The sequence below is a fragment of the Lathamus discolor genome, chromosome 6, assembly GCF_037157495.1.
Source record: "Lathamus discolor isolate bLatDis1 chromosome 6, bLatDis1.hap1, whole genome shotgun sequence".
Classification (NCBI taxonomy): domain Eukaryota; kingdom Metazoa; phylum Chordata; class Aves; order Psittaciformes; family Psittacidae; genus Lathamus; species Lathamus discolor.
Genome location: NC_088889.1, coordinates 26,504,595 through 26,531,559, shown reverse-complemented (window position 1 = coordinate 26,531,559; position 26,965 = coordinate 26,504,595). Strand labels below are relative to the sequence as shown.

The following is a 26,965-nucleotide window of genomic DNA, read 5'->3' as shown; positions in this document are numbered from 1 at the left end:
AGCTATGCTGCTGAGTAACCACCACAGTATTAAAAGGCTTCTCTTCAGAGAGAAAACAGGTAGAGCCAGCAGTGCCAGCTTTTGGGTCCTTAGACTGAGGCATCTAAGTAAAAACAGCCCAAATTCTTGAGAGATGCTGAGTACACTGAGCTCCCAGTATACTTCATGCAAGTTAACCCTTTGTTCTTCAAGGTGTTTTGAAGAAAGGTGTCCGCTGGGGCTCTGATGGCTCATTTCCCTGAGGGGCTCTGTCTGGCCAACCGTCTGGAACTCCCAGCCCTCACAGCGGATCTGGGTCCAAACCCCAACACTTGCAAAGGGCTCACACACTAAAGGTCTGTGTCAGGTAAAGCTCAGACTGTCACTGACTGTTCCCAGAAGACAAAGTGGCAGCAAACCACCCCCCAGGTGCTGAGGACACCTGCCAGGTCCCACACATCTCTCTGCCAAGCCTACCATGTCTCTAAAGCTGCCAGAGCCTTTGCTTCCACTTCATTCAGGAGCCTAACGAACACACCGGTGTGCAGGGGCACCCTACTGACTGCTCTGGAAATCTCGTACCAAGCAAATTCCACAAAAACATTTCCAAAGATCAAAAAAAAAAAGAAGTTGTAGGAGCAGCCACAAAATGCTTTACTAAGGCAACATTAAAGTGGCATATTTGAAGCAAGCAAAAGTCATGAAGTTACAGAGAAATCTGTGCTCACAACAATATTACATACCTCAAAACAGCCTTTAGTTACAGTGTTGAAAAAAACTGTTTTTCAGATATAGAGTATAAACAGAAGATAATTTTTTTTCCTGTTCCCTTAAACAGATACACCCTGGCTCCTGCCCCATCTTCAGCAGCAAGTACTTCTGCTCAGACCCTTCCTTAACCTGCAGACTGAGAAGGTACCGAGCAAGATGTCAGAGCATATTCCCAACCCCACCATGTCCCCCCTGTACCCCCTGGGAAGCAGGAGTGCTCCAGTGGTGCGGCTCCCAGCACCAACCCCACGGCACAGCAATTAGCCCGGTTCTCCAGCACAGATTTGCAGCTTAGCTCTTAAAAGCCGTTTCATAAATATTCGATGGCCTTTCCGACAGGGTAATGTGCCTCTGTGACATTAAAGAGGAAACTCTGCGAAGGGGAGGGATGACAACAAATTTATCCACCAATAGCACACTCTTTTGGCACAAAAGCACATTCTTATCTTTACATCCCATAATGAGAAGGCAGGGACGGGACTGTTGCTACAGCTCTCTGGGTGGGTAGATGTACAGTGTAAGAGAAGGGTGGCTGTAAATTGTTAGATATTCCCCCCCCCCCCCCCGCGCCTTTGCAAGCAGAAGGACCGGTGCTTGCAGTCCTGCTGTGGTTTTCCTAAGCCCCCAGTGAGGAGGACTTCTCGCACGATGTCAGACTGCGAGGGACTGCCTGTGGGTAAGTGCCAGATTTATATTTACCCCGGTGTCCTGCCGACTAGTTCACATTCTCAGATTGCAGAGTCACACGCAAAGCCGTTTGCTCTCAAAGGGAGCTGGAACTGCAGCAGGGAGAGGAGAAACTCCCTGCAACCACTGCAGATCCTGGTGCAGTTCCTTATGAGTCCATGGTGGAGGGCTGGTGTGGGTAGTAATGCCTGGATTTTCTCTAAAGGCACAGGGGAAGGACCGGAGGAAGGGTTGGGGAATCCGGGCAGATGGTCTGAAGTGTCTGTGTCTGGAGAGATGATAGCGTTGATGTGCGTAGTCTTAAGCTCCCAAAGCAGAGTTTCCGGGGATGCGTCCTGCAGGACCAAGCGCGCCATGTATGTGCCCTGTGTTCATGCCTTGATAAACCTTCCGGGATGGTAACGGATGCCGCAAGGGCAGATAAATGTAATGCAGAGGGTTTATTTGCTGAAAGGAAATAGAAATGTATCTTACTTTCAAAATAAGTGTCTTACATGCTTTACCTCTATGTGGGAAGGAGACCTTTACTGGCACTTACGGCTGTATATGTCAAACTTCACTGGGCGGGAGAGCACATCAGCAAGAAGCATGTTTCTTAGCTGTGTTTTTTTAACTTCTATAGGAACTATAAACACTCACTAGACTGTCTGCACAAAAGGAAACTCCTGTCAAAATGCTGGAGTAGTTCTCTGCCAAGGGATTTTACTAATAAAGAGATGGACTACTGGGAACATCTTTTTAGTTTTGTTTTTCCTTTTGCCATGGCAAGCATTTCTGTTTTCATATATATATTTATACATAGGCATACTGTATAACACTCGTGTTTCACTGGCCTGTGAAGGCTGTGTGCCAGAGATGAGGATCTGGGCTAAAAAGTGGGGCTGGATAAGGTGGCTGCAGCAGTGCTTTTTTCTCCTCTCTCTGCTTCCATTTTACAAACACAAGCCCAAGTCCAATAAGACGTACTCAAAGCCAGAGTGGAAACCTATAAATTATGTATATGGTGCAGAGCAAACTGCACCATCTGCAATCCCCTGTGCTGTTGCTAGCCTTGTCTAAAGAGAGATGAGGATGAATATTTCCTGCTTACCTTCTCAAAGGGCTGATCTGTTACCAGCAAAGCTTCCCTCCTGCAGACTTTGATTTAAGGGCCTGACCTCAGCCTGCTTGTTAAGCACTCTGAGTTGAGGGTGGGATATTTCAGTGACAATATTTAGCTGGCATCTGGTATTAATGTTGAAACTGATATTGGCAGTGCATGGCATGTTGTGTGCAGAAGTTACTGATATCTCAATTACCTTTGCTGCTGAAAGGACTTAGGACATTTCCTCCATAAAAGTGTTTGTAGATGCGTGATTTGAGGGAAGGAAGAAGTTTGTTATGGGCAAGAATGAAAAGTAAAGGCGAAATCATGTTTAGATGTGGACGTGGATCAGGAATGTGCCACCATATGTAGAGGAAAGGTTTGTTTCTCTCTGTTCCCTCAATAGTCTTCCCGTGTTCGCAGAGCTGGCAGGGCCTCCATTCTAGCTCCCTGGTAGCAGGGCTCACCCTGCCTCCTGCTGCTCTGACCCATGCTGGGCACTAATGACAGGTCATCACAGCTGAGTGGCCACCCCGCTGCACTATATTCTGGTTTGGGTATGTATAAATGTGTGCGTGCATATATGCATGCACAAATACACACAAAACCAGCACTGGAGATAGAAATGGTGGCACTCCTGTGCAGTTATTAAGCAATTTTAGTGAACCAATTGCTGACAGCTTTCTTTTCATGTCAAGGTATTTCAAAATCAAATAATTTTCTTTGTGGTTATTAATCTTTACTGGCCAGTTCACAGTTTAAAACTTTAGCAGTAAAAACTCCATTAAAAGGGTTGCAAAAATCATAATCAAACTTTCTGAAATAATGATTAACGTCCAGTAATGCAGAAATACCACTTTGCTGAGTGCAATAATCAGAATAAGTCTGGCATTGTACATTTAAAATCCTTGGTTTTGAATGCGGCCTGATAATATAGCTGCAAAAAGTGGTTGCAGTGACAGATATCATTAGCACTGCAATGTGGCTAGAATCCAGAAACCTGCTTATAACACAGACCGTACGAACGTATGCGTGCGCCCATGTATACACATGCACACAGCTATAAATAAGTTTAGCCAAAGCACAATATTAGTGTCAAGTGTATGTGTTGCTTCACCAACCAACAACCTGGAGAACAGCAGATTGCAGTTACAGTAAATTAATGCCAGCATTTTTAGCCTGCTTTCAGCCTACACAGGAATGTAGCAAGAACAGCTGCGTAATTGTTCCCTCAGACAAGCAACTCAGAGGGAACTGCTGAATACAATCTTTGAATTAAATAGCTGGGTACGAAAGGGTCGATATACCAACGATTCTTCACAGAGAAGCTTTATTCAGTAAGAAGATCCTACTTCTATGCTGGAAATGATTACGCAGTTTTTCAGGATGAAGACATTGGGTGGTTTCAATTCGCTGTTTCATGTTCACTTCCAGTGTGGCTGCACCTTTTCACTGATGTCAAATGGAAAATTAAACATGTGATGCAAAGTTTTATGTTGTTATTTGAGTGTAACGCAGAAGAGTTAAGCAAAGAATCCTAGATGTCAGATTGCAGATTAACTGTAAGCATGTGTACAGTTATTTTGGACTAAATTAATACCAAAAAAGGCCTTTGAAAGCATCACTATCAAAATGATCTATTAGTGAGCATATTTCTAAAATGTACACTATTAACTTCCCGATGGATCGCAGGGAACTAAAGAAGAAAGATCAATCACTTCAGGACAAATACACTCCTATTGCTTTCTTGTTAGCAATTACTGGCATACTGATGCCATCCATTAGTGCCAGCTGCATAGGTTTCCTGTCATTCCTACATGCAGATAAAAGAAAAGCAGAACAGTTATTTAAGAGTATACTCCTGTGTGTATTGTTTTTCTCTTGTAAGGAGACATAGTTCAGTCTCCGTATGACTGAACAGCTTTTCAAGCACCCAGTATTTTGATTAGGAATATATGAGTCATGATGGTTCTGGTTCTTAACACAATCCTTTTGACTTCAGGAAAAAACCCTCTGAAGTCATGCAAAGGTTCTTAAAGTGCCTCTTTTCTTATTTTCTTATTTATTTTTTCAGCCACAGACTGACTCTGAATGGCATGGGGAACTTTTTGTGGATAGCATCACTTTTGCAATAATAGAAGGGGTTCAGCCATAGTAGATGAAGATTATATTGCTGAAGCAGGAATAGCTATTCAGACACATACTTCCTCTGCTATTTACTACAACAGGGCTAAGGAGGGAAGAAACAGAACTGATGTAGCTTGTTCTGCAGCAGATGGCATGAGAATCTAACTAAATTTCCTTAAAATCCCTCCCAAACTTTTACTGGCCTTGTTTCAACAGAGGAGGAAGCAAGACCTTTCATCTGTAGTATGTTCCTGACTCTTTAGTTAAATACTTCCTTTCAAAGCTAAAATTACACATTTCAAACATGTCTTTAAGGCATACTGGAGCAAATTTGCTAAAATTGGTGTTTTCAGAAAGAGGATATCCAGAAATCTACAGGAATTTAGATTTTCTGAAATTCAACACATATTCTTCACTGTCAGGGGGAGTCCATTCAGCTCTGTCAGAAAGGCTGCTAGTGAGTGAGACTTCCAGCTCCCACACTGGGCTGTCTCTAACCAGTCGCTATGAAATGCAACACAAATATATTTTTGTGACAAAACAAAATCACTAGAAATGACTAGCACATGCGTGAGCAGTACTCCTGTCCAATAAAACTGCCCACTTTCACATACTCAGAGTAGGACTCTGCTTTATATTAGTCTTTCATCAAATTTGGTAAAAAATGCCTAGCTTTTTGCAGATAACTCTGTGTCCATTTAGGGCTGGAGCACCAGTTCTGCTTTGTAGTTTAGACCTTAGGTAAAAAGTCTTGACTCAGACATTAATGTTGTCATGTGCGTGGTCCCATTGAATACTACTGTTTGCAGGGTGAGACCCTAAATAAAAGGCAGGACACTGAAATCACTTTGCAGAATTGCTGTACAGAGTGCATTTAGTCTCTTGGGATAAGCAGGGAAGTGGCAAGGAGATTTTTTTCAGCACATCAACCCATCAACCTGCTGCAGATTAGAAAGGTAATGGCGTTTCTTAAGCGTCTCAAGAGAGCAGTCTGCAGGGTAAATGACAGCTCCTGACACCATGAAAGCCACCAGCTCTGGCTTCCATGCTTGGAGCTCCCTAGGAACATTCCCTGGCCAGGGAAAAGTGAGGCAGGGGTGCTGGTACACCCAGACCTACAGAGCTAACTTTGCAGAGTGAGGCATGAGCAATCGTGCAGTTAGTACTCTTAGAAACAAACAAGCAAAACCATATAAAACTTTCAACTTTAGGAAAGAATGGGGTTGAAGTCTGAATAAAGTGACTGTGAATGCCTACTGTTATTGAAGCTGTGCAGCCTTGCTCAGGTCACTGGAGTCAGGTGCCACTGCAGGTTGCCTGAAGTCTCTCTATGGATTTAATCTGAAGGTTTATGAGGCCAGCTTTGCTCGTGGCTAATTTGCTACATGCTGTGCAGCTGCAATGGACATGGCTGAGTCAAATGTCTTAAAGAGAGAAGGAAAAATGGCTGTCACTCAGTATAAATCTTCAAGAAAGAAGCATTTCCAAATGCCAGCATTTACCCCGTTTGAATCATAGAATCATTTAGGTTAGACAAGACCTTTAAAATCATCGAGTCCAACCATTAACCCAGCACTGCCAAGTCCACTACTAAACCACGTCCCTAAGTGTCACATCCTCACATCTTTTAAATACCTCCAGGGATGATGACTCAACCACTCCCCTGGGAAGCCTGTTCCAAAGCTTGACAACCCTTTTAGTGAAGAAATATTTCCTAATATCTAATTTAAACCTCCCCTGGCACAGTTTGGAGCCATTTCCTCTTGTCCTATCACTTGATACTCGAGAGAAGAGACCAACATCCACTTCGCTACGACCTCCTTTCAGGTAGTTGTAGAGAGTGACAAGGTCTTCTCCCAGTGTCCTTTCCTCCACGCTGAACAACCCCACTTTCCTCAGTCATGTTTGCTAAATCCAGTCAGAAAATGAACGTAAGCTATTAGACCTGGTCACAGATTTTCCAGTAGAGTGTTCTTCTATCAAAAAAACACAGAGGTCACCATGTCAAAATGCTATATTTTGTCTACAATTTCAATACATTAATACATTTCTAAAGACTACATTTGAACATTGAAATTGAATGGGAAGTAAGACAAAAAAATATTGGAATGCTTGGGTAAAATAACCCCAAATACAATATCTGGATTCCTTGTCTCGGTTTGATGCAAATGAAACAAATCACAGAGTTCTCTTTGGCAGCTGGGAATGCTCAGGCTGACGTACTCTGTTGTTCCCCCTGGAAATGCTGCGGGTCCTTGATCTGCCTGAGCAGTGCCTTGAGCAAGAGAGGCAAACACCACAATAATGAAGCAATCATTATTTTTGAAACATGAGGAGTTTTTGGAACATGAGGATCAGGCAAACAGCGGTGGAAAATGAGTGACTCCGGTGCCACAGGAATCCATGTTTTGCTAGGAAAACCCCAGCAGCAGATTAATGGTGACAAGCAAGCCCCCCTATCACAGGGTTGAGACCTGCCAGAGGCGCACCTGGAAAGTGCTCTCTGCCCATGAGGCATTTCAAGACATCCGCACGATCCAAAACATTCGGACAACTGTCCATAAAGGGTTAAAACTGCCTACGTGCAGCCTTCACCTTCTTCCCAGGCGGGTGAGGGCTGAGCCTTGCTCCCTGCTGTGGAGGGACTGCCTGCTTCAAACACAGCCTTCAAAGCCATGATGCTGCAGTGTCCCAGCTGTAGCCTCTCCTCATCCACCTTATCAGATTTTTTCTTGGGGAAAAAAATATGCTTTTCTGTTTGGGAGAAATCTGAGGCCTCCCAGATCAATGCAGCAGTTGCTTCAGTGCTGGGAAAGGGAGAGAGCCAGAGGGCTGGGGCACTTGTGTAAAACACTGTTTTTGCACTGTGTAAACACTGCGCAAACCCTGTTTGCACTTGTGTAAAACACTACAGATGGCAAAGCTGGTTCTTTGTCATCAAAACCATAGAAGCTGTTGTCTGCTGCCACCGAGCTTGCTCTCAACAGGAGTTTAGCCCAGCTCAGCCACACATAGCATACCTGTACATAGTGGTGTAGTACAACCACCATTTACTACTCGTAAAGTATCAGGTTCAAAGTTTGCACCTTTTGGAAACAGGAAAATGATAAATGCTGCTGCCAACTTCCTTTTCCTCCCCTGAGATTGGGTTTAGGAGTAACCACAGACCCAGCATCCCCTGCCCTGCTCTGCTGGCTTGGCAGCCTGGCCAGCCACTCTTTCCCTGCCTCCCTGTGCTGGGTGCAGCGGCACGGTGGCTGGGGACAAGAAATACGGGTGTCCAGGCTCATTGTCACAGTGGTGTGCTTCCTGCCAGAGTACAGACTCGGAGGTTTACTGCAAGCAGTGTGGGAGCAGCAGGACACAGGTGTCCTGTCCCTGGGGCTTGGCAGCAGTTAGGTGGGAGCTGACTATGTCCCAGGAGTGTCCTGAACAAAGGCACAAGGCTAGCCTGCATCCTCAGCATCTGCATTTGAAGTGTAGCAGGTGAGGTGTGCTTCTGGGTAAATATCTGGCTGGCTGGCAGGCCGGCAGGGGCTGCGCCTGTTCCTAAACAAACTGTAAGTATGTGTGCTATGTGCTACTGGGGCTCCACGTGGCAGGTACCCGAGCTGGCAGAGGCATTAACACCCTTTTTCAGAAGTCTAGGTTTGCAGAAATGTACTGAAATCATATTTAAGAGTATAAGAAATGATTTATTTATTTCTCCACCCCCCCCCCTTTTTTTTTCTTTCGGAGGGTGAGTGCTGAGGAAGGAGAACTCTTTCAGGCAGTCATTAGAGATGGTTGAAGTTATCATGAAAGCTGGCAGCTGGGATGCTGGTTAAGGATCTAGTTAAGGAAATGCAGAAGATGCTACATAATTCCCCAGTGCTTCTCCTCCCTCCCCTATCCCACTGACAGGAGGATTGTGCTTATCTATAGAAATACTTGGAAGCTGTAGCTTGTCCAAGGGTCTGTGAGCAAGAGCACTTGCACAGGCTGTACAGCAACTTGTGAACAGGCTAATTCCATGATGTTTACAGTAACTTAAGGCATGCAAAAAACAACTGATGTGTTTTTTCTCTTCCTCTCCTCATGCCTCACAACATCTGCAGCATTTCCAACATAGTCTGTGTTAAGCCATCGGCATTTAGAAGCTGTAATTGCATTTAACATTTGCTTCTTGCTGTCTGGAGCCCTCTCTTGCTACAGACCTGGTTTGTAGGCTGTAATTTAGAGGGTGGGACACCCTTCCCTTATTTTGCCATTCAGACTCCGGACTAAATGCCCAGTTTGCCCTCTCACCAACATGGTGAGTGTTCAGTCTCTCACTTACGTAGTCAGTTGCTTCTCTGTCCCTGTCATTTCTTTCCCTTCTGTCTGTAATCACCATGCACTAATGATTTCCACAGGTAAATTTGTTGCATTCAGGATTCCCTTAGATCTCAAATCTCCTTTAAAACTCACCTGAAAGACTGACAAGATCCCCCAAATGCTTTCTTCCTTGTGGGAAAGAAACTGGGGAAGAGGAATGGGCTCCTGACAGATGCCAAGTGCTGGGCATGGACCATGTGGATAGTACCCAGGATCTGTTCCTTGAAGGAGTTCTGGGTTCCATGGAGCATCTGAAGTCACCATTGGGTCAGCGGGGCACATGGGGACTGGTCAGAGCTGCTCTCTGGCTCTGTACACAGTCTGTCAATCACAGAAATTGCTTTGGGAGGAAAAGCCTGTCTCTGCAAGTCCTCACTCAGATGAGTCTAAACTCGGCTCAGTAAATTGGCTGTGGCTGCTGAGCAGTCACAACAAATTCCTATAAGATTTAGGAAAGTATAATGCTGCCCCCATCACAGGTAACAGGGAGCATTTCAGAGAGGTTTCATCTCAGACAACTTCTTCCCACCACCCGAGCAGGAACCACCCAGCACCCCACCACTGCTCTCAGCACCATGTGCATGGATCCTGTTTCCATCACTCAGTGCTCCTTGGGAGAGCAAAGGCTTTCAGCCGCACCAGGTAGTGTGAGGGAATGAAATGAAGAGTTTAGAGAGATACTTGAAAGGTTTAGGTTCAATCTCCTCGTAAATCCATAGACACTACTTGGCAAACTCAGCATTTTACATGGATTTCACCTATTTTGCAGACAAATAACACTTACTTGCTTATTTGCTTATCTGACGATAAATATGCTTACTTATACAGCATGTGTGCACACTTACCGTTTGTGATGTGCTCTTTTTGGAGCTGCAGGATACGCTGTGGCTTTGCTAGTACCCTTCAATCACACAGCACATGCAGAACACTTGCCAGTAACTAATAAAACCACTGTGAAAACATTGAAATCCTTCCTGCTGCTGCCAGCAGTGGGTGAGGAGTCCTGGGACTGTTGGCTGGGGCATATTTGTGTGAGTAGCAGCTCACCTACGTCACTTGGATGGTCCTGGTGGTTCCTGCTTCCTCCCAGAAGCTCTGATGAGGGAATGACCCTGTACTTCAGTGGCTCCATGTGTTGTAAAAATGTGTCAAACCCTAGAAGGCAGTCAGGTACCCAGGCAAGGAGACTTCAGCCTGAAGTCAGGGTTGGGTGAAAACTCCTGTAGCTAGGTAACTGGCCTAAAGAGGCCTTGCTGACACAATGAAGAAATTAAAGCACATGAAAAAGACCTGTGTGCAACATCTGGACACCTGAGTGTTCTTCACAGATATGCAAAAGTCCGCAAAGCTGACAAAAGGCTGAGGGTCTCAGGATGTGCTTGGTCATATTGCAGGTTAACTTCAGGCTGGACTTTCAGTTTGTGTATCTCTCACTCTCTGGGGGAAGGAAGAGCTTTAGGAGCCTGACCTGCACCCCTTGGAGTCAAGAGAAGCCTTTCCATTCACTCCGAGGAATTTGGATCACGACTCTTGAAATCTCATAAATACCTTTATCTACTTGAACCATAGGTACAGACAGCTGGGGCAGCTCAGTTCTAAACAGAAACAGCCTGAGTCCTGTGCGGTGAGGCTGGTGAGGTCTGCTGGGTGAGACCTCACCAGCAAGCACTCTCATGGTGCGTGGGAAGCACTGCGTATTAGTCATACTTTGTCCCAGCATGATTGCTCAGAGAAGTGTGTTTTTATTTGCACTTAATTAAAACTCAGTGACTGTTTTGTATTTGCCCTACTGCAACACTGCTAGGTATGACTTAGCAGTAAGTCACAGCCATGTGTGTGGTATTATTCAGAGTTCATATATGAGGAACTGAGGCACATCGAGGTTAAGCCAAACCCAGTTCCCACTGATGTTGGTGTCCAATCGGAGATCTTGAGGAGCTCGTCTTTCAGAGCACCCATCACAGCACTGTATTTCATATATTCAAACTTCATTGGCAGCTGTAAGTGTTGGGCATAAATCAGATCTGTGGTCTTTGCTCTGATATGAGAAGATGAGGAATGTGTCCTCAGTGACCATTTGTAAAAAGCTTGGTTTCCACAGTTGCCCTGTGGAGCAACTCTTCTCCCTTCAAGAGCTGCTCTGCAGCTGAGGCACAGATGCCATCCAGTTCCCAGTAATATTTTCAGACTGTCTTAGCCTGAAATTGCCCTTGATCTTCTTGGAATTGCATTCTATACCATGTTCAGTATTTCCAACAGGTGAAATCGTGATGTTATGATAAACAGCTTATTGGAACCTCGTATGTCATAAAGTACAAAATACTCTGACACCTCATAACTAGTTCTGTAGCAATAAGTATATGTGTTATAATACCTTGATAGTTCACCAGTTGTTTGGAGATACTCCACAGTGTCAATAGCCTCACACGCAAGCACCTCTGATACAGACAGCTTGTCGCTGGGATACTATATCTCATATTTTCTACAGCTCTTCTAACCCAGATCAGAGGCTCCCAGGTTCATCCCATTGCTACAACAGTCAGTGGCCTTCTGACACCCTGACTTCTGACTTAGATGCGTGATTGCAATCCGTTTGTGCTGCAGGCATATGGACCGCATGTGGAAATGATTTTGAGAAGGAAACTATTATTTCCTGCATCTATCATAAATTCCAAATGGTATATTCAGGCGTAACTGTTGGAAAACAGAGAGTACATTGATGAAATGGAAGCGATTTCTCTGGGAAATTTCACCTCAATGGTTTGATTTGGTTTAGTGCTGCCAACTCTTTGATGTTTATCATAAACCTCATAAGAGGTATTTTGATTTTTTTTTTCTAAAGCCAGGTTTCTTGGGTCATGAGGTTTTGGTGGTTGTCAAGATGTCGATGCACCGTCTGTTTTCACCCAGTCAGCAACATATGGAGAGTCTTATACCACTGGAGAATGAGGATTTTTTCTTTTTTGAAGACTTTGGGAAGGTATTTAAGCATCTAAGGCATAGGGAGAAGCATCATGTGGCAAAGTGCGAGAGAACGTGCACCGTCTGGAACAGATATGGCAGGATGAGGCACACAGTGCTCACATGTGTAGCCTGGAGAATGATATTCCTCTAACAAAAACTGTCTTTTTAAACACCAACCACATTTTTGCATGTTTTCATTTTGAGTCATTTAATGAAAAAACATTGGAGCACTCCAGGGAAAGCATTCAATCTGCTCAGTTTTACACAGGCGGAGTATTTGTTTTCTCAGAAATCTCCTCTCCTACAACTACTTGGCTTCTTCAGATTTTTGGGGAGCCTCCCCACACATGAAGCAGCTGAAGAGTCTTTTTGCTGTCCTTTACTACTCCCTGCCTACGCTGTCTTATAAAGCTGGGTGAGTAAGAAGACAGCTCTTCACTCTGCTCTTACTACACTGGAAGGAGACTACCACTGAAAAGTGACCAGATGACACATTTTTATCAAGGCATGATGAGTCTCCCCTTCCTACAGTAGAAGCCTCACTGCTCAGATCAGTCAAAACATAACAGACATTAGGTAGGCCTCATCACTGTCTCAGCCTCTGAGGATCAGAAGGATCATCAGACCCTGAGCATGAGCATCTCCCTGCTTCATGCTGCCATTGGAACCTCTGCAGGACAGGTCTGTTTCCCAGATCAGCATGTGTACTCCTGTGCCATGTCCCTGCAGGGGAAAGGAAGCAGAAGAGCACCCAAAGGTGCACAAGCAAACTCACTACTCTGTGGCTGTGAGACACAATGGTAGTCAGAAGCTGAACATCCCCATTTTGACCAAGCGGGAGACGCAGGCTTAAGAAATAGTCAGTTTTCCTAAACTGGTTTTACTTTCTCCTGCAGAAATGTGCCTCAAAGGTGAGCACACATTTAGCATTTGTTTCTTTTCCTAATGAAGTTCAGCAGCTGAGTTATCCTAGATAATGGTGCCAAATCTGTAAAGATTTCCTTGTTCTGAGGCCACTGCACAATTGACAATCTGCCTTGTTAATTAAGCTGCCTTCAAGGACAGAGAAGAACTGGGAGCAACAGGACGCTTTAATGAGCCAATGTGAAGGGCAAGACAAGGCTGTAACGTGAGTCCACCCCTGCATGGTCCTGAGCCCGCCCAAACAGACCTGTGGCTGCCTGAAGAATGCAGAGGGGCAAATGCAGCTGGAGGAACCCTCGAGTACAGTTTCTCCAGGCTTGGTCATGTTCTTCTGTGCAAAATCACTCACTATTTGCAATGAGTCCCTGACCTCACCCCTCACCAGTAGTTAAAGCTTCTGATGATCCTGTGTACTCAAATTTCTGTATATTGATCCAGTATCAAACATCTGTAAAAGGTATGAAAAATCAGTAGGAATGCTAATTCTTCACTGAGCTTCATCTACAGTCAGAGATAGGCCTAGGTTTCTGCCTAGAGCTGGAGGTTAATTTTAGCTCAGTAAAAGGTTTTTAAATCCTTGGTTTTGCTTCCAGTATTTCCCAAAAGCTACTTAGGAGAACTGAGTTATCTTCCTTGTCTAAATTCTCTGGCTACTGATGATGCTTGGCTGCTTTCTCTGTATTTTCAAGGCCTTATGCTTAATTTAGACAAGGAGGGGGGATATCTTCTCTGGACCTCTATTATGTGTGTTACCGACTGACTGCTGTGGGCATAATGTGATTTAAAAGTCTCAGTAACTGCACAGCCAAGTGGGTTTGGGCTAGGAAGACTGATTTCTTCTTGACACCTACTCGAGTTCCACATGCCTTTCATATGGAGCACACTGCTGCAGGCTTCCAAAGACTTAGGACCACTTCTTCCTTTCTGATATATTATCTTAGGCAAGTATTTCATAAAAGCTCTCTCTGACTGTGTGTGTGGTTCTTGAGACATCCTAAATAAGTGATGTCCCTACCCCAATACAGTACTCCCTGGAGACACCCAGCCTGAGATCTCTTTGGCTCTTCCTCAGTTCTTCCAGCCCTGCCCATCTGCCGCTGCCTTCCTTTCTCTGCTCAGCAGCAAATCCTGGGAAAATACCTTGATTTTATCCAGAGATGGAATAGGAAGTATCAAAATACCAATCATAAGAGGCTGGGGTTTTCTGCATCTGAATACTCATGGAGTAGAAATGCAAAAGTCATTTTCTACTTGGAGTGAAGATTATGAAAAAATTTCTTTGTGCTTATTAGAGGAAAGGATCCTCTACTATTTTCACATCTTCAATAAAGGCAGGTTTCTCCAATTGTTATGCAGTAAAGGTGGAATTCTACCCAGTATCCAATGATGACCCAAACCACTATAGTGAAATATGAGTCACTTGCTCATGTCACTGAAAGCCCAGAAGGGAATTACAGCCTTTAGCAGGGTTCATTTGAGGTATACTACTTAAGGTAATAGGGTTGGACAATCTCATTAAGATTTATTTCCACCCCATTTAAACATGGGTTCAAAAGTACAGCTGGAGCTGTACTGGCTTTATCTTTGCTTATGGAAGAGGTTGGAAAAAGAAGTAAACAGAAAGCACAATTGGCTGGGCCAGGATGCTGCAGTATATAGTGAATACACACTTGCTTGGAGGCTGAGGAAAACAGAACTGACTTTTATCCTTCTAGGATTTCCTCCCCCCCCCCAATGAATTTAAGAGATATTGCATCATTTTGGGAAGGAGGGGATAACACACAACAATTGCCTCTGCTCTTTCCTAGTGGCAGTTTATCATGCTCACTGGACTTGTTCCAGGCCTGAATTTGCTCATATTCTTTTGGGAAACGCATGGTTTAGGAAAAATACCTTTTCAAACACTTGGCTTGTGTTGCAGATTCCCTAAGCAGTCAGAGATGTTTACAAAGCTGCCAATGCATCGAGTTTGTTCTCCCCCAGATGACGATATATAGTGACAGTAATCCTTCTATCATTCTCTAAGTGCTCGTTCTTGCTTCTGTTGAAGCAATCCATATTGTAGGATAATTTGAAGCATTTACTTTCTCTGCTTCTTCAGTATAAAAGAAGTAGTTGAAATCCTTCCACCTGGGAGAGGAGAATTTGCTAGACAGCAAATGCAGAAGCCCGCTAAATTTGCTGCAGTGTCTTTCTGGTAAGTGGGCATAGATACTCCGGGATGTTTCAAATGCTAGAGAGAGGCTGCAACTACCAGAAGAGACTCATGGTGATCGTGGCCTGAAGCCAGGGGCTTTAGGGATCAGACACCCTGTAATCCACAGGCCAAGCTCAGGCTGCCAGCATGGTCCAGCTCTTCTTACAGCAGGCAGCAGCGGGGCTATTCTAGGGCTCACTCTCGTGGGAGGGTGGACTGCGGGCTGCAGGGCCAGCACCAAGGGGGCTTCAGTAGGCAGATGCTGCAAACAGCAGAGGACATGACCTCAAGCATGTCCTTGGTGTAGCTTCCACCAGGCAAGATACCCAAGCCCTTCAGTCTGTGAGTGTATTTTCTTTGGGCAAAACTCATTGCACTCTCAACCCTCTCAGATCTGGACTGTCCTTTGTGGTTTACCGAAACCCAGGGTAAAGGAATATATCCAGAGGCCCCTGGAGATACCAAGGCAGGGAAATGCATTTGGCTCCCTCCTGCACTTTGTGTGAGAGGCTTGACTGGGAAGCAGATCTAGCATTGCTATTCTCTAAGTAAGATTTCCTTGGCACTTGTTTGATGCATAAAAATGTACAATCAACACTGCCATACAGGGCAGGACTAAGATTTGCATGTTTGGAAGAAAACTAAGGGGTTGAATAGAAAGAAAAATGGAGTTGTCAATTCTAAGGACCCATCACCATAGTATCAAACCACTATTTACAAAACTTCTTTGTGAAGAAGTTTCCATAGGCTCTTTCCTTCAGTTTCAGTTAAACTCAACATAGTCACTGCTCTGGATTTAAGCTCTGTTTCGAAAGGCCTGTAATCTAAACATGGAAACATTTAAGTCATGCGCTAAAACAAGAAAATGAAGCTGCACAGTGCAAGCCAGTGCCATGTGAGGACCCCTGTGCTGGTGCTAGTGGAGCTGCTACAGCCCCATTGCATAGAGCAACAGACAGGGAAAGCTCTCTTGCAAGCTCCAGAGCTGCTACGCTGGGGGAAAATTATCATGCAAACCCCAGAGATGCCATGCTTGGGGGAGAAACCTTCCTGCAAGCCCCAGAGCTGCTGTCCTTAGGGGGAAAACTTTCTGCAAGCCCCAGAGCTCCCATCCCCAGGGCTTGAGGCTGGGCAAAAGCTAATAAGAGCCGCCCAGGCAGCTTGACAAGTAGGACATAATGTGGCCTCTCTGCATCTCTGCAGCTGCCTTTGCAGCACTGCCCAGTGCATCTGTGCGCTGTCCTCTCACACAATGTAGGTGTGCTCCAGCCTGAAAGCACCAGAATAAAGCCCCATCTGTTTTCAATGGCTGAGTTGTGTGAAATACAGTTTAGACTCTGGCACAAAGAGGGGAGAAATCAATTGGGTATTCAAACTTCATTCTGTTCTAATCTGGAATTATTAAGGACATTTATGTTTTTAAATGCAATGCTTAACCTGACAGAGTCCTGTTAAAATGCTTTATATAAGCTCATTAGGAGCTTCTGTGCAGTATCATATTTATTGCAATCAGCAAATATTAGTGGCTCAGCTGAATGGCAAGATATTTTTTTCTGTCTTGTTCCTCTTTTGTTCCTCTACCTCCTGCCTCTCATAACCTAAGCATAGCCTAGATTAGATCCTTTCACACATCCACCTTTCTGTCTGACAAATCCTAAAGAAGGAGAAATAAAAAAAAAGGAAAATAAATAGAAAATTAACCAGTAGTAGCCTCTGAGAAATGAAAAGAGCTTCTTAGACTAAGTCCTGCACCAGTGTCAAGGCTAGCAGCAGTGCCAGTGGCATTACTGGCACTAAGTCACTTAATTCCAGTATGATTCAGAATCATTTGTAGCTATCAGCTTATTCAGAGTAAATCCTCTTCCTAACAGGTCTTTTGTTTGTCATCTCTTGACAAGCTATGTTGCATATAAATGAACTCACAAGATATGTGAAGGAGGGATATATTTTCATTTGCACTGAAGTTTCATGCATACAATTGCTACTGTAGAGATACTAATAATGAATAGTAGTAATAGTTAATTTATCCAATCCTTATTTTTGTTTTGTTTCAGGGGTTTTGAGCCCTTACTCAGGTATAAAACATGTGAAATGAAAGGGAGGGAGGTTCCTGAATAAGGACAGGGCCTCATTTTTAGAAATACTTAGGTCTTGCTCCAGTCAGCGGCAAAGGGTCACCCAGCTGGCCATCTCACAGGATGGCTGGAATTTAGCTTCTGAGGTCCTTGGTGGTTCCTGAGTGAATCAGAGGCTGCTAACCCACTTCAAGCCTACAGAGAGCTTGGGTCCCCAAGGAGGAGCAAACGTTTGGGTACCTGAGTCTCAAATCCTTTTGTGAGTGCTGGAGCTCCAATACAGCGCAGGTTTGTACCTTTCAGCCCATCTTGCCACTTCTGTATGTACCTGAGTCCTGACACTGCTGAGCACATAAGTACTAGTGCTTATCCTACAGCTTCTTGAGAGGGCTCAAATCCTCTAGCAGAGGGGAGCCTAAGTAACTGGGCCAGGACGTTGTGAACAGATGGTGTGGAGAAGCATTTAGGAAGTGGCATAGGAATCGGTACTAGGCCCTCCACAACAGACTTCGACCTTTTCCCTAGCGATGCTGTGTGGCTGCACCAGGGAAGGACTGCTGGTCCCCTGCCAAGCTCCAGCCCTACTTGGCTTCTTTGCCATGCTAGACATTAATACTCTTCCTGCTCTGTGTGCTAGCCTGCACTGCCTCTGTTTGATGATAGCTGGAAAAAAGTCAGAATTTTATGAAGCTGGAAAGAGAGGAAATAAAGGTGCCCCTGTCGCTCACCCGTTATATGAAAATGCACCCAATCGTTATCTTTATTTGCAAAGAACTCACTGCAAAAGTGCCAGATGTGTGGAGAAGCAATCAGAAAAATGATTTTTCATTTACTGTAAACATCAAACATGTCACATGAAGTGCAGAGATCAGAGTTTAGAGAGTTCATTTGGGGAACTTGGGCAGTGAAGGTCCTGTTTCAAGGACACCCATTCCACAGCTATTAATAATCTAGATTTAAGGGCCCAATTTACAAATGTTTTCTAGTTCTGTTCTTTCCTGCTGGAGCTGCTTGGGTCTCTGTTTCTTTTCCCAGCTGATGCCTTATCCTTCTAATGCCCTCCAGAGGGACAGCCTGCTACTCAACCACTTGGTAATCAATCTGAGTATTTCTTACAGGAGTTGTACTACAAGCTTTCACCACTGAATAAGCACGAACCCCCGAAGGCCATTGAATAGTGCTATGTGTCATTGCTACAAGCAGAAATTATCAGCGGCAAGATGCCTGGAGGTAGTTTGCAATCCTGCTTGGAAATATTATTCCTGAGTCTGTCTCATTCCTTATTCAGATCTTTAACTGACTTCAGGGAGCTCAGCTTGGACTTACTGTTTAGGACTAAATTTCGGTTCCTAACATCTAAAAATCTCATATTTATTTATTATTTTTTTTAATTGTTTGACCCAAATATGCATCAGCTGACAAGTGTATCTTTGTCCTCTCGTGTCTTGAACAAGTGTGATCTTTACGGCATGTACTGGTTGAACTGAAAAATGTCATTGATTCCTATTTCCATTGCCTTTCCAGGGATGGATTTAGGACACAGTCTAGAGATTAATGCCATGGCTGATAGAGAGGAGCATTAAGAGTGGAACCAAGACAGGGCCAGATTACACAAAAAAAGAAACACTAGCTGGAAGATCCACTACTAAGCAGAAGAGAGCAGAATATCTTAGGGGTGGATTTATCAGTATTTCAAAGCTGGTCTGTTGGAGATGAAGCTAGCTGGCACACTACAAAATAGAGTCTGTATTCCAGTTATGTGAACTGTGATTTTGCACTAGTTGGTTCACAGAAAACTTGAAAAGGAGGATAAATATTGTCTATAACCCCCGTTGCCAAAGAAAATATAAGTGGTATTATTTTCAGCTGCTTACTCATTCAAAGGGAGCCACAGCACATGAGTCTTGCTGTGCTTTTTGCTGCTGGGAGCCAGCAGCTTTCCTCTTTGAGTGGGGAGCTGTGCATGCCTGGCTCTTGAAGGAAAATGGTGATAAATCACAAGATTGCCAATGTTGCCTTGCTAACGTGGTGTGTGTAGTCTATGCATGTGCAGAATGGATCGTGAATGTGCTGTTGGAAGAGAAAGTGTTTGGGGAAACTTTTACAAATGGGAAGAAAATATGCTGGTATCTCTTCTTGTGCTCCAGCAAGGACACATAATATTATGCCTAAAGAAATCGCTACCTTTATCATTGGTGACATTTCCTAACAAAGACAGATTGTGTCTACAGAGAGAAATAAAAACGGTGACTGCCAAATAATATCAGTGAATGTATCAAGAAAATGCTATTTTGTTGCCAACAAAAATAATGACATTAAAATCTGGTTACGTGGCGTGTCTAAATATTCAAGACTAAGTATTTGATAACTAAGTATCCCTACCCAAGAGTTTTATTTATTATTCCCTAGTTATCCCACTGAAACTTAAATACCTCAAAAATGACACTTAGCAGTCAATATTAAAACCAGCTATATCTTATTAGTTACCAGGCGTCCCCACAACAAAAGATAAAAGATGTCAAACATGAGATCCGATTAGCAAAGTAAGAAAGCATTAAAGCAAGCAAGAAAGAACTGTTAATTACAGCATCCCAGTTTTGTTCCCTCTGGAGCCAGTGTTTATGGGCACACTGAGTAGTGATTTTTCAATCCCAGAAAGCCCTGACTCAGCCATGTGCAGTTGAAGAGATGCTCCTGAGGAAAACGAGGTTTTGGTTCCTCTGTGTTTGGGGCTTATGTCAGTAACATCAATATACACTATTGCCCTGCTCTCTCAGCTAAACTACCTGATTTACCTGCCCTTCACACTGGAGCAGGCATAAAGAAGCCCATAGTGCAACTGAAGAAGCATCTTGTTCCCTCATTCTTCCTAGGGGTTATTAGTGATGGGCAGAGCTTGCTTACAAAAAACATAGGATAGTTCCAGAAATATAGTGATATTGCAGCAGGAAATAAAAAAATCCGACAGGTCCAAACAGAGCCTGTTTCAGTTTCAAAATGCCTGCCAATAAGCTCAGTCATATGTTCATAAGCAGGCACTTGCACTACAAGGATGTCACCAAAAGGCCCAATTTCATTTTCTCCCAATCCACGGCAATTTAAAAGACTGTGATTTAAATCCTGGTCATCACCCTGAGTATGTATGCTTGGGGGATGGGGAGTTAAATCACACAAAGCTTTCCTTCTCACAAGAAGCCTTCTTCAGTTGTACCTCGAGAAGCTATTCAGCACAATTATTTATTACTTGCATAAATCAGAGCAATGCAAAGAGGTCTGTCACTGAAGTTTAACAGCACATTTCTGTTTCTGTTATTGTTCCAACAGTAACTTCTGAGAAAGGGGTGATTCCTTGGGTTTGCGTTTTGCTGTTGCTTTCTTTGTTATTGGGGTTTTTTTGTTTGTTTCGCTTTGGGGTTTATTTTGGGGTTGGGTTGGTTTTCTTTTCTTTTCTTTTCCTTTTTTTTTTTTTTTTTTTTGTAATGCCATAGGCTTCCAGGAAAAAAATAGACAGTGATTTATTTACAAAATTCCTGGTGTGGGAGGAAGTCATGCTTGGGTCTCACTACCATGAAGGGAGATAAATAGACTGTCCTAATATATTTAGCTAAAGAAGATATAACCCATAGGAAAACAGACTGAGCAAGACTAGAGAGACATATACAAGCTGGCAAGGGAGATACTGAGCCAGAGAACAGACTGTTTAGATAGAGGCACTTATGGGTACTCCCCACCAACAAATGAATCATCGAGGACATAACTGGCTATTTTTAGCAGCAGTGCCTACGTTTCATTTTACCTCGAGAAAACTGTGAACTACATAGGAGCCACTGAAAATCCGTATGAAGCAATGCTGAGATTCCTTGTATGGAAGGGGTGGGCAGGGCTCTGAGTGCCCTTGGCTTGGCTCTGCAGCAGGGCCCACAGACATATATGTAGTTACACATAAATGTGTGTCTGTGCAGAAGCAGTTCATTCTCCCAACATATATCCTCATGTGCTGGCTAGAAAGGGGGTGCTCAGGCACCCTTTCTGATGCCAACCCCCTTGTTCCTACGCTTTTCCTCAGCTCCTCTGCAGGGATCAGGGAGATTGCATCTTCTGATATCGTAATCACTGCTCTGGGCAAAATCCTTTGACTTCAGCTCTGGGGATCATGATTTAATCCAGTAATTTAGACCAATAATGGAAACCAGTGGGTAACACAATATTTGTTTTTATCATTATATGCGTCATTTGGAAGTAAGGGACTGTAAGCCCCTTCTGATTTGTAGCAGGGTATTCCATTTATGCATCCATAAAAAAAAGCAAAGATGTCTCCATTGACAGCACTTAAAAATTTTCTTCATTACTTTGATGACTATTCACTTTGAATGGAAAGTGCTTTTCCGCACCATTGAAGCACAGCTAGTATATAACTTCCAAGCACTCAGAAACGCTGAGGTGCTACAAGGAGAAACACTTAGGAGAGCACATCCTCTCTTCGACATATGCTGCCCAGCTTCAGTCCCCTTACAGCTCACTGCCTGCAGTGCTGCTGTATCACGCACAAACCGGGACAAAACATGCCCTGTGCCATCAAGAGCGGAACAGAGCTATTTCATTTGCCTTCCGGTTTTGCATGGTTACCAAATGGATTTTACATTCGATTCCTCGTATGAAATTGGTAATAAAATCTACACAGGTCTAAGCTTGTTTCATAAGCTTTTATTGGCTAGCAGAAACAGTGAGTGCTTGTCTGGTGGTGGGGGATATAAAGGCTGTAAGTTGAGAGGCTGCTGTTCAAATCCAGCAAATCAGCATAAAGCCCTCAGGATATTACTCTTGCTGCAATTACAAGTAACAGCTATAAGGAAAAGGAAGGCTAGAAGACTGCCACGTAGCGAATAATAGAAATGTTTCTCTTCAGCTGTTTGTATGAATACTGTAGACAAGGATAAATAGTTGTTACCATAAAGCTCTCAGGGACGAATCGATTCCCATCTGCGTCTCTAGCTGCCTCTAGCTTTTCCTTACAGGAAGCAGTGGTGGGTCATCCGTGTGGTCATTTTAAACTTGGTACAAAAAAAAAAAACAAAGATCCTGATTTAAGAGTCTCCTTGTGTGACCTTTCCTTATATTCATGTTTCTCACACAAACAGCCCCAGTGATGCTGATGCTAATAGGTAGATGGTAGAGACAATTTCATTGTGACTGTTAGAGACTGGAGACAAGGAACAAAAGCTCCTTTCTGAGAGCTGCTCATCCATCTCGAATGCTTTGACTCACTTCACCTCATGTGGGACTGACTGCTTAGGAAAACCAACACTGCCATCTTTTTACCACATTTACAGGATCACAGCCTTAGGATACACAAAGCATTACTCATTTCAGCTGATTCCATCAATGCCAAAGACACAGGCTTGCACTTACTCTGTACAGGCTGTAGCAAAGGCTTCTGTATGAGAGGATTATGGCTACAGTTCAGATGCTCAGCGTTTCCTAGTAGAAATATTTCACAATGAAACAATAGCATCATTAAGAGCTTGCAACGCACGAGCATCTGCTTCATTTCTTCCATTCGCGTCTCTTTATTTCCTTTTTCATTTTTTGGTAAGGTTATGAAGAAGATCAAAGCTGATTGCTGCTGTTCTTGAGTTTTACAAAACTAGTTACTTACTTAGGAAATAGAGAAAAACTTCCCAGGCTCAGTTGTACAACATAATCAAGCTATCAATGCAAATTGGCAATGCCATGCCATGTCAGTGTAAGTGGTAAGCTGAGTGGATTTCCGGCGGCGTGACATGTGCCTATCTGAACATGCTTGTATGCAAACACAAACCCAGTCTGGCATAAATTATACAAACCATGTTATCTTGCATCTAAATATTTCCCCAGTTCTGTGTGTTTCCAAACATACACGTTTCTGAGTAGGTAATGTGTGTTGCTCAGAGCTGAGGCAGGTGCACCAGCTCTTCTGTTTAAATCACAGATGCTGTCAGACATTTCAATGGATAGAAAAAGTACTTCTCTGGGTCACGCCAGGTATGAAAAACAAGCAGTCTGACAAGTCCACACAAGGCATCCAGCACAAGCCCTCCGGAGTACAAATTCTTTTATTGCAGGGCATGTACTCTCCTTTTCCCGTGACCTTCCCATCCTAAGCAGGTTCTTATGACATCACCTTAATGCTGTGGCTTAAAAACAGCTTAATTAATTTAGTGTCTATACATTGCTGTCTGCTGCCATTGTAACCTCCACATAAATAAAAGAAGATAAGGCACCCAGCTGCCTCTCATGCAGAGCCCTCTGAGTCCCAGACAAAACCCACCACCTGCTCTGGGGGCATCACTGAGGAACATGAAGTCCATCCCCGAGGAACCGGCCCAGGGAGATCACAGTGGAGCACCAGAGTTCTGTGCAGGTCACTTGTTTCTTCCGTTACTTAATTCTACATTGCTGTTGACATGAGGATTACCTTGCATTTTATTACAGCTGGGATTTTAACTCCATCTACAAAGTAATTAATTTTCCTTAAGTGCGATGGTGGCTCGGTGTTAAGTAGACAGGGTTACTGCAGTGGTGTTTTCTGGATATGATACTGTGACATGGCATCTGTTCCTGTATTGTCTGATTTTAAACGTTACAGCAAAAAAAAATTAAATCATTCTGATCCAGAGCTGAGCTCTGAAGACCTCATAAACTTGTTTCTTTTTAAGTATTACTTGTTTGTGGTGTTTTAGTGTGGGCTTAGAACAGAAAATAGCTTTCCTTTTCCTTCAGTACAGCCTGGAAAGCAGACAGGTGGCAGTAAAAAAAAAAGGTCTACAAATCTAAAGCAATCTATAATGCCATTAATGGTTTAAGTTACTTTAATAAGAAAGGATTTGTTGCTTACTATTTTGAGATTATACCTAACTGTACTTTCAGTCAGTAAGGAAAAAAAACAAGATAAGCAATCAAAATACCTGATTTTAAATATATTTCATTTTCCTAAGTAGTAGACTTGTAGATCTTTTTATGTTACTCATTAGCTAACAAAAGTAATCCCCATCCTGACATCTAGGCAAGAAAGTCCAGGACTGGAGTTCACGCAGAGGCTAATCTATGCAGATTAAATAGCTGTATTGTCTTTCTCCCTGAAGTGTACAGCTTGGCAGCACACCCCAAAACAAAACCCCAGTTTCAAAGAGAAGAATGTGTTGTATTTCTAACCAGGTTCAGAAATACCATCTATCTCATACCAAGGTAGAGGGACTGCTGTTTGCACGTAGCAGTGACTTTGTGGTCTGCAGGTGTAATCCCAGGAGGTGCTGTCAGTGATTGTTGTACACTGCCAATGCCCTCAGCAGTCTTTCTCTTCACAGTGCTTGATCCCACAAAGCTGCCTGAGTCCAGCAATTGGCATCACAGAACCAAACAGTATTGTATTAATCATGCATTTATCAAATCTGGGCTCTGCATGGTGAGAACAGGTTCAAAACCCCTTCTGACAGCCCCATTGCTGTATTATAGCGCATGTGACTCATTAACTGTGAGCAACTGAGACAGCCCAGGTTGAAGATACTTTTGGAGCTGGCTGCTTTGTTCAGAGAAAGCTTTAAAACAATATTAAGCTTGCTTTTGTGAAATAAGCTCATGCACACTGAATATGGAGGAGATCCGTTAAGGAGCTGAGGCACTTCATCCCATCACATGCCAAGTGTAGGGCTGTGTCAGACATCCAAGAGCTGTTAAAGACGGAAGTACAGTGTGATGTCTGAAGCTGTCTGGCTGGGAGGTTGAATACCAGGTTTTGCGGAAGAGCAGACTTTTTTCCTTTCTAATAAAAATCTTTGAGAAGATCCTGGGTCATGTATTGCCTGTAGTCAGTAATAGATTGAATGGGGGATCCATCCTCATGGATGGATTCTCAAAACATTCTTTGTTCAAAATAAAGAGAGAAGCTAGCTAGACGTGAATAAATGATACTACTTTTAATCATACTGTTGGAGTTCACGTTGCCCAGCATGTGCAGGAAGGGAGCCCCAGCATGCCAGGTACCTGCGGGAGGTGGGGATAGTAGCTTTTGGTGGGTACCATGAAGATGTGCAGAGAACAGACATGCTGGGTTGCCTCCTGCACGTGTTCTGTTATTGACACTGAGCCATGCGTGCAACCAGGCACTTTTCCTGCTTTTACTGCACACTGATGTTCTCCCCCAACTGTGACATCCTCAACATGTTTTTCCATCGCCTTTAATCAGATTAACCAGCTGCTCTCAGGACACTGACTGTGGGGATGTACTTCAGACCTTGCCTTGTCTTACCTTCATATTTCCCCCCTTGACAGCTGTGTCCTTGAAGCAAGGGGGTTGTGTCTGGATTGACTTGCTGGGGCACCTATATTCTGTTTTCTGTGAGAAGGGCCCTTTTAGTACCCTTGGGCATGCTGCACTGCACTTGTGTTCCCTCCAAAATGGGGCATGAGATTGTACCTTCCCTACAGAGATGGCAGGGGCAGACCTGGACCATCTGCTTTGTACTGGTATCGTCTTCCAAAACATTTTAAGGGATGCCTGCTGGAAGAAATTAGGTTTTTACATCCCTTAGGGTGACACTGGGCCCTGTGGGGTTGTAGCAAGTGATTGAGTTGGTACCTATGGAGAGGGCAAGCTGCCACCACAGCTGAAGCTCCTGCTTCTTAGCAAGGACATGATAAGGAGCTAATTTGCTGCTAATTTGCTGTAAATAATAAGCAAAATGGGTATGTGAAACTGACCATGAAGATTTCACATACTTACATGGTGTCTGTTCTCCTACTCAGACTTGAAGGTGGCATACTATTGGTGATGTAAGCTAACTTTTTCATTTGTGTCCATAATCCATATACACCACTGAATGTGTATGCAAGCCAATGAATAAATATTTCCATTATTGTGTTTGCAGCCTGAAAAAGATAACCCAGTTTTCTGAATAGCATCAAATATCCAAACTAGAAAATAAATGATTTCCCATAAGTACATGCATTTCAGGATACCTGTTACTTTGTTCTTAAAACAGGAGAGCTAATTGCCAATGAAATCAGGAGTTACCATACCAACCAGATGATCAGCAAACAGCTAACACAGTGTTTGCAGGACAAAGCCTGAGTTTTGCTATGCTCCACAGTGCCTAGATGCAGTTGCCATCACTACTTTTTTTTGCTGTTAGTCTCCAGGATCTTCCAGCTTTATTGCAACTGGGCTTGTGAAACAGTAATTATTATGAGTATGCATACATCTTTCCTCATAAATTATTTCTGACACACGGGTTTTAAGTAGGGCAACAAAGAGATATGAACTAGACAGACTGTAATTGCTTGTATGGAGTTATTTTCTATTGCATGTCAGGTATTTTTACTGTGGTGCTCCCTACAGCCCTGAAGTATAGACTTTGTCTCCCTGAACACTAAATACCATTTTTAATAAAAGTTTACTTGCATGGAGCTGATATCTCTGATGCTGTGTTGGTTTCTATGTTGTTTCTAGAACAAACATTAGCTGCAGAAGATGAGATAAGGTAACTGCACCCAGCTCCTACCCTGGTTATACCAGAGCTGAAAGCATGAACTGTACATGTTTTGCATAACTTTTGCACAGTTTTACCTGTACTGTCTGGTTTTATATATCCTTATGCTTTCAGCACTAAGCTGCAGGTATATTTGCACATTAGAAAGGCTGGATAAACGGTGACATGGTCACTACCCATTTTCCCTAATCACTAATTATAAAGCTGATCTGTTTTTGAAAGGAAAACTAGCATTAAGTTAGCTAGTGTACTGAAATGCAACTATACCCAGAATTTC

General features: G+C 43.5%; 1 protein-coding gene across 1 annotated transcript in view; it reads left to right on the top strand.

The window, feature by feature from the left end:
- Positions 1-1,257: 1,257 nt before the first annotated feature.
- The window catches only part of EML1 (EMAP like 1), a 134,645-nt gene continuing 108,937 nt past the window's right edge, over positions 1,258-26,965 (top strand). Inside the window, exon 1 of the mRNA XM_065685365.1 lies at positions 1,258-1,426. Coding sequence (XP_065541437.1) covers positions 1,399-1,426 — 28 coding nt within the window. The 5' untranslated portion in view covers positions 1,258-1,398. The remainder of the gene's footprint in view (positions 1,427-26,965) is intronic.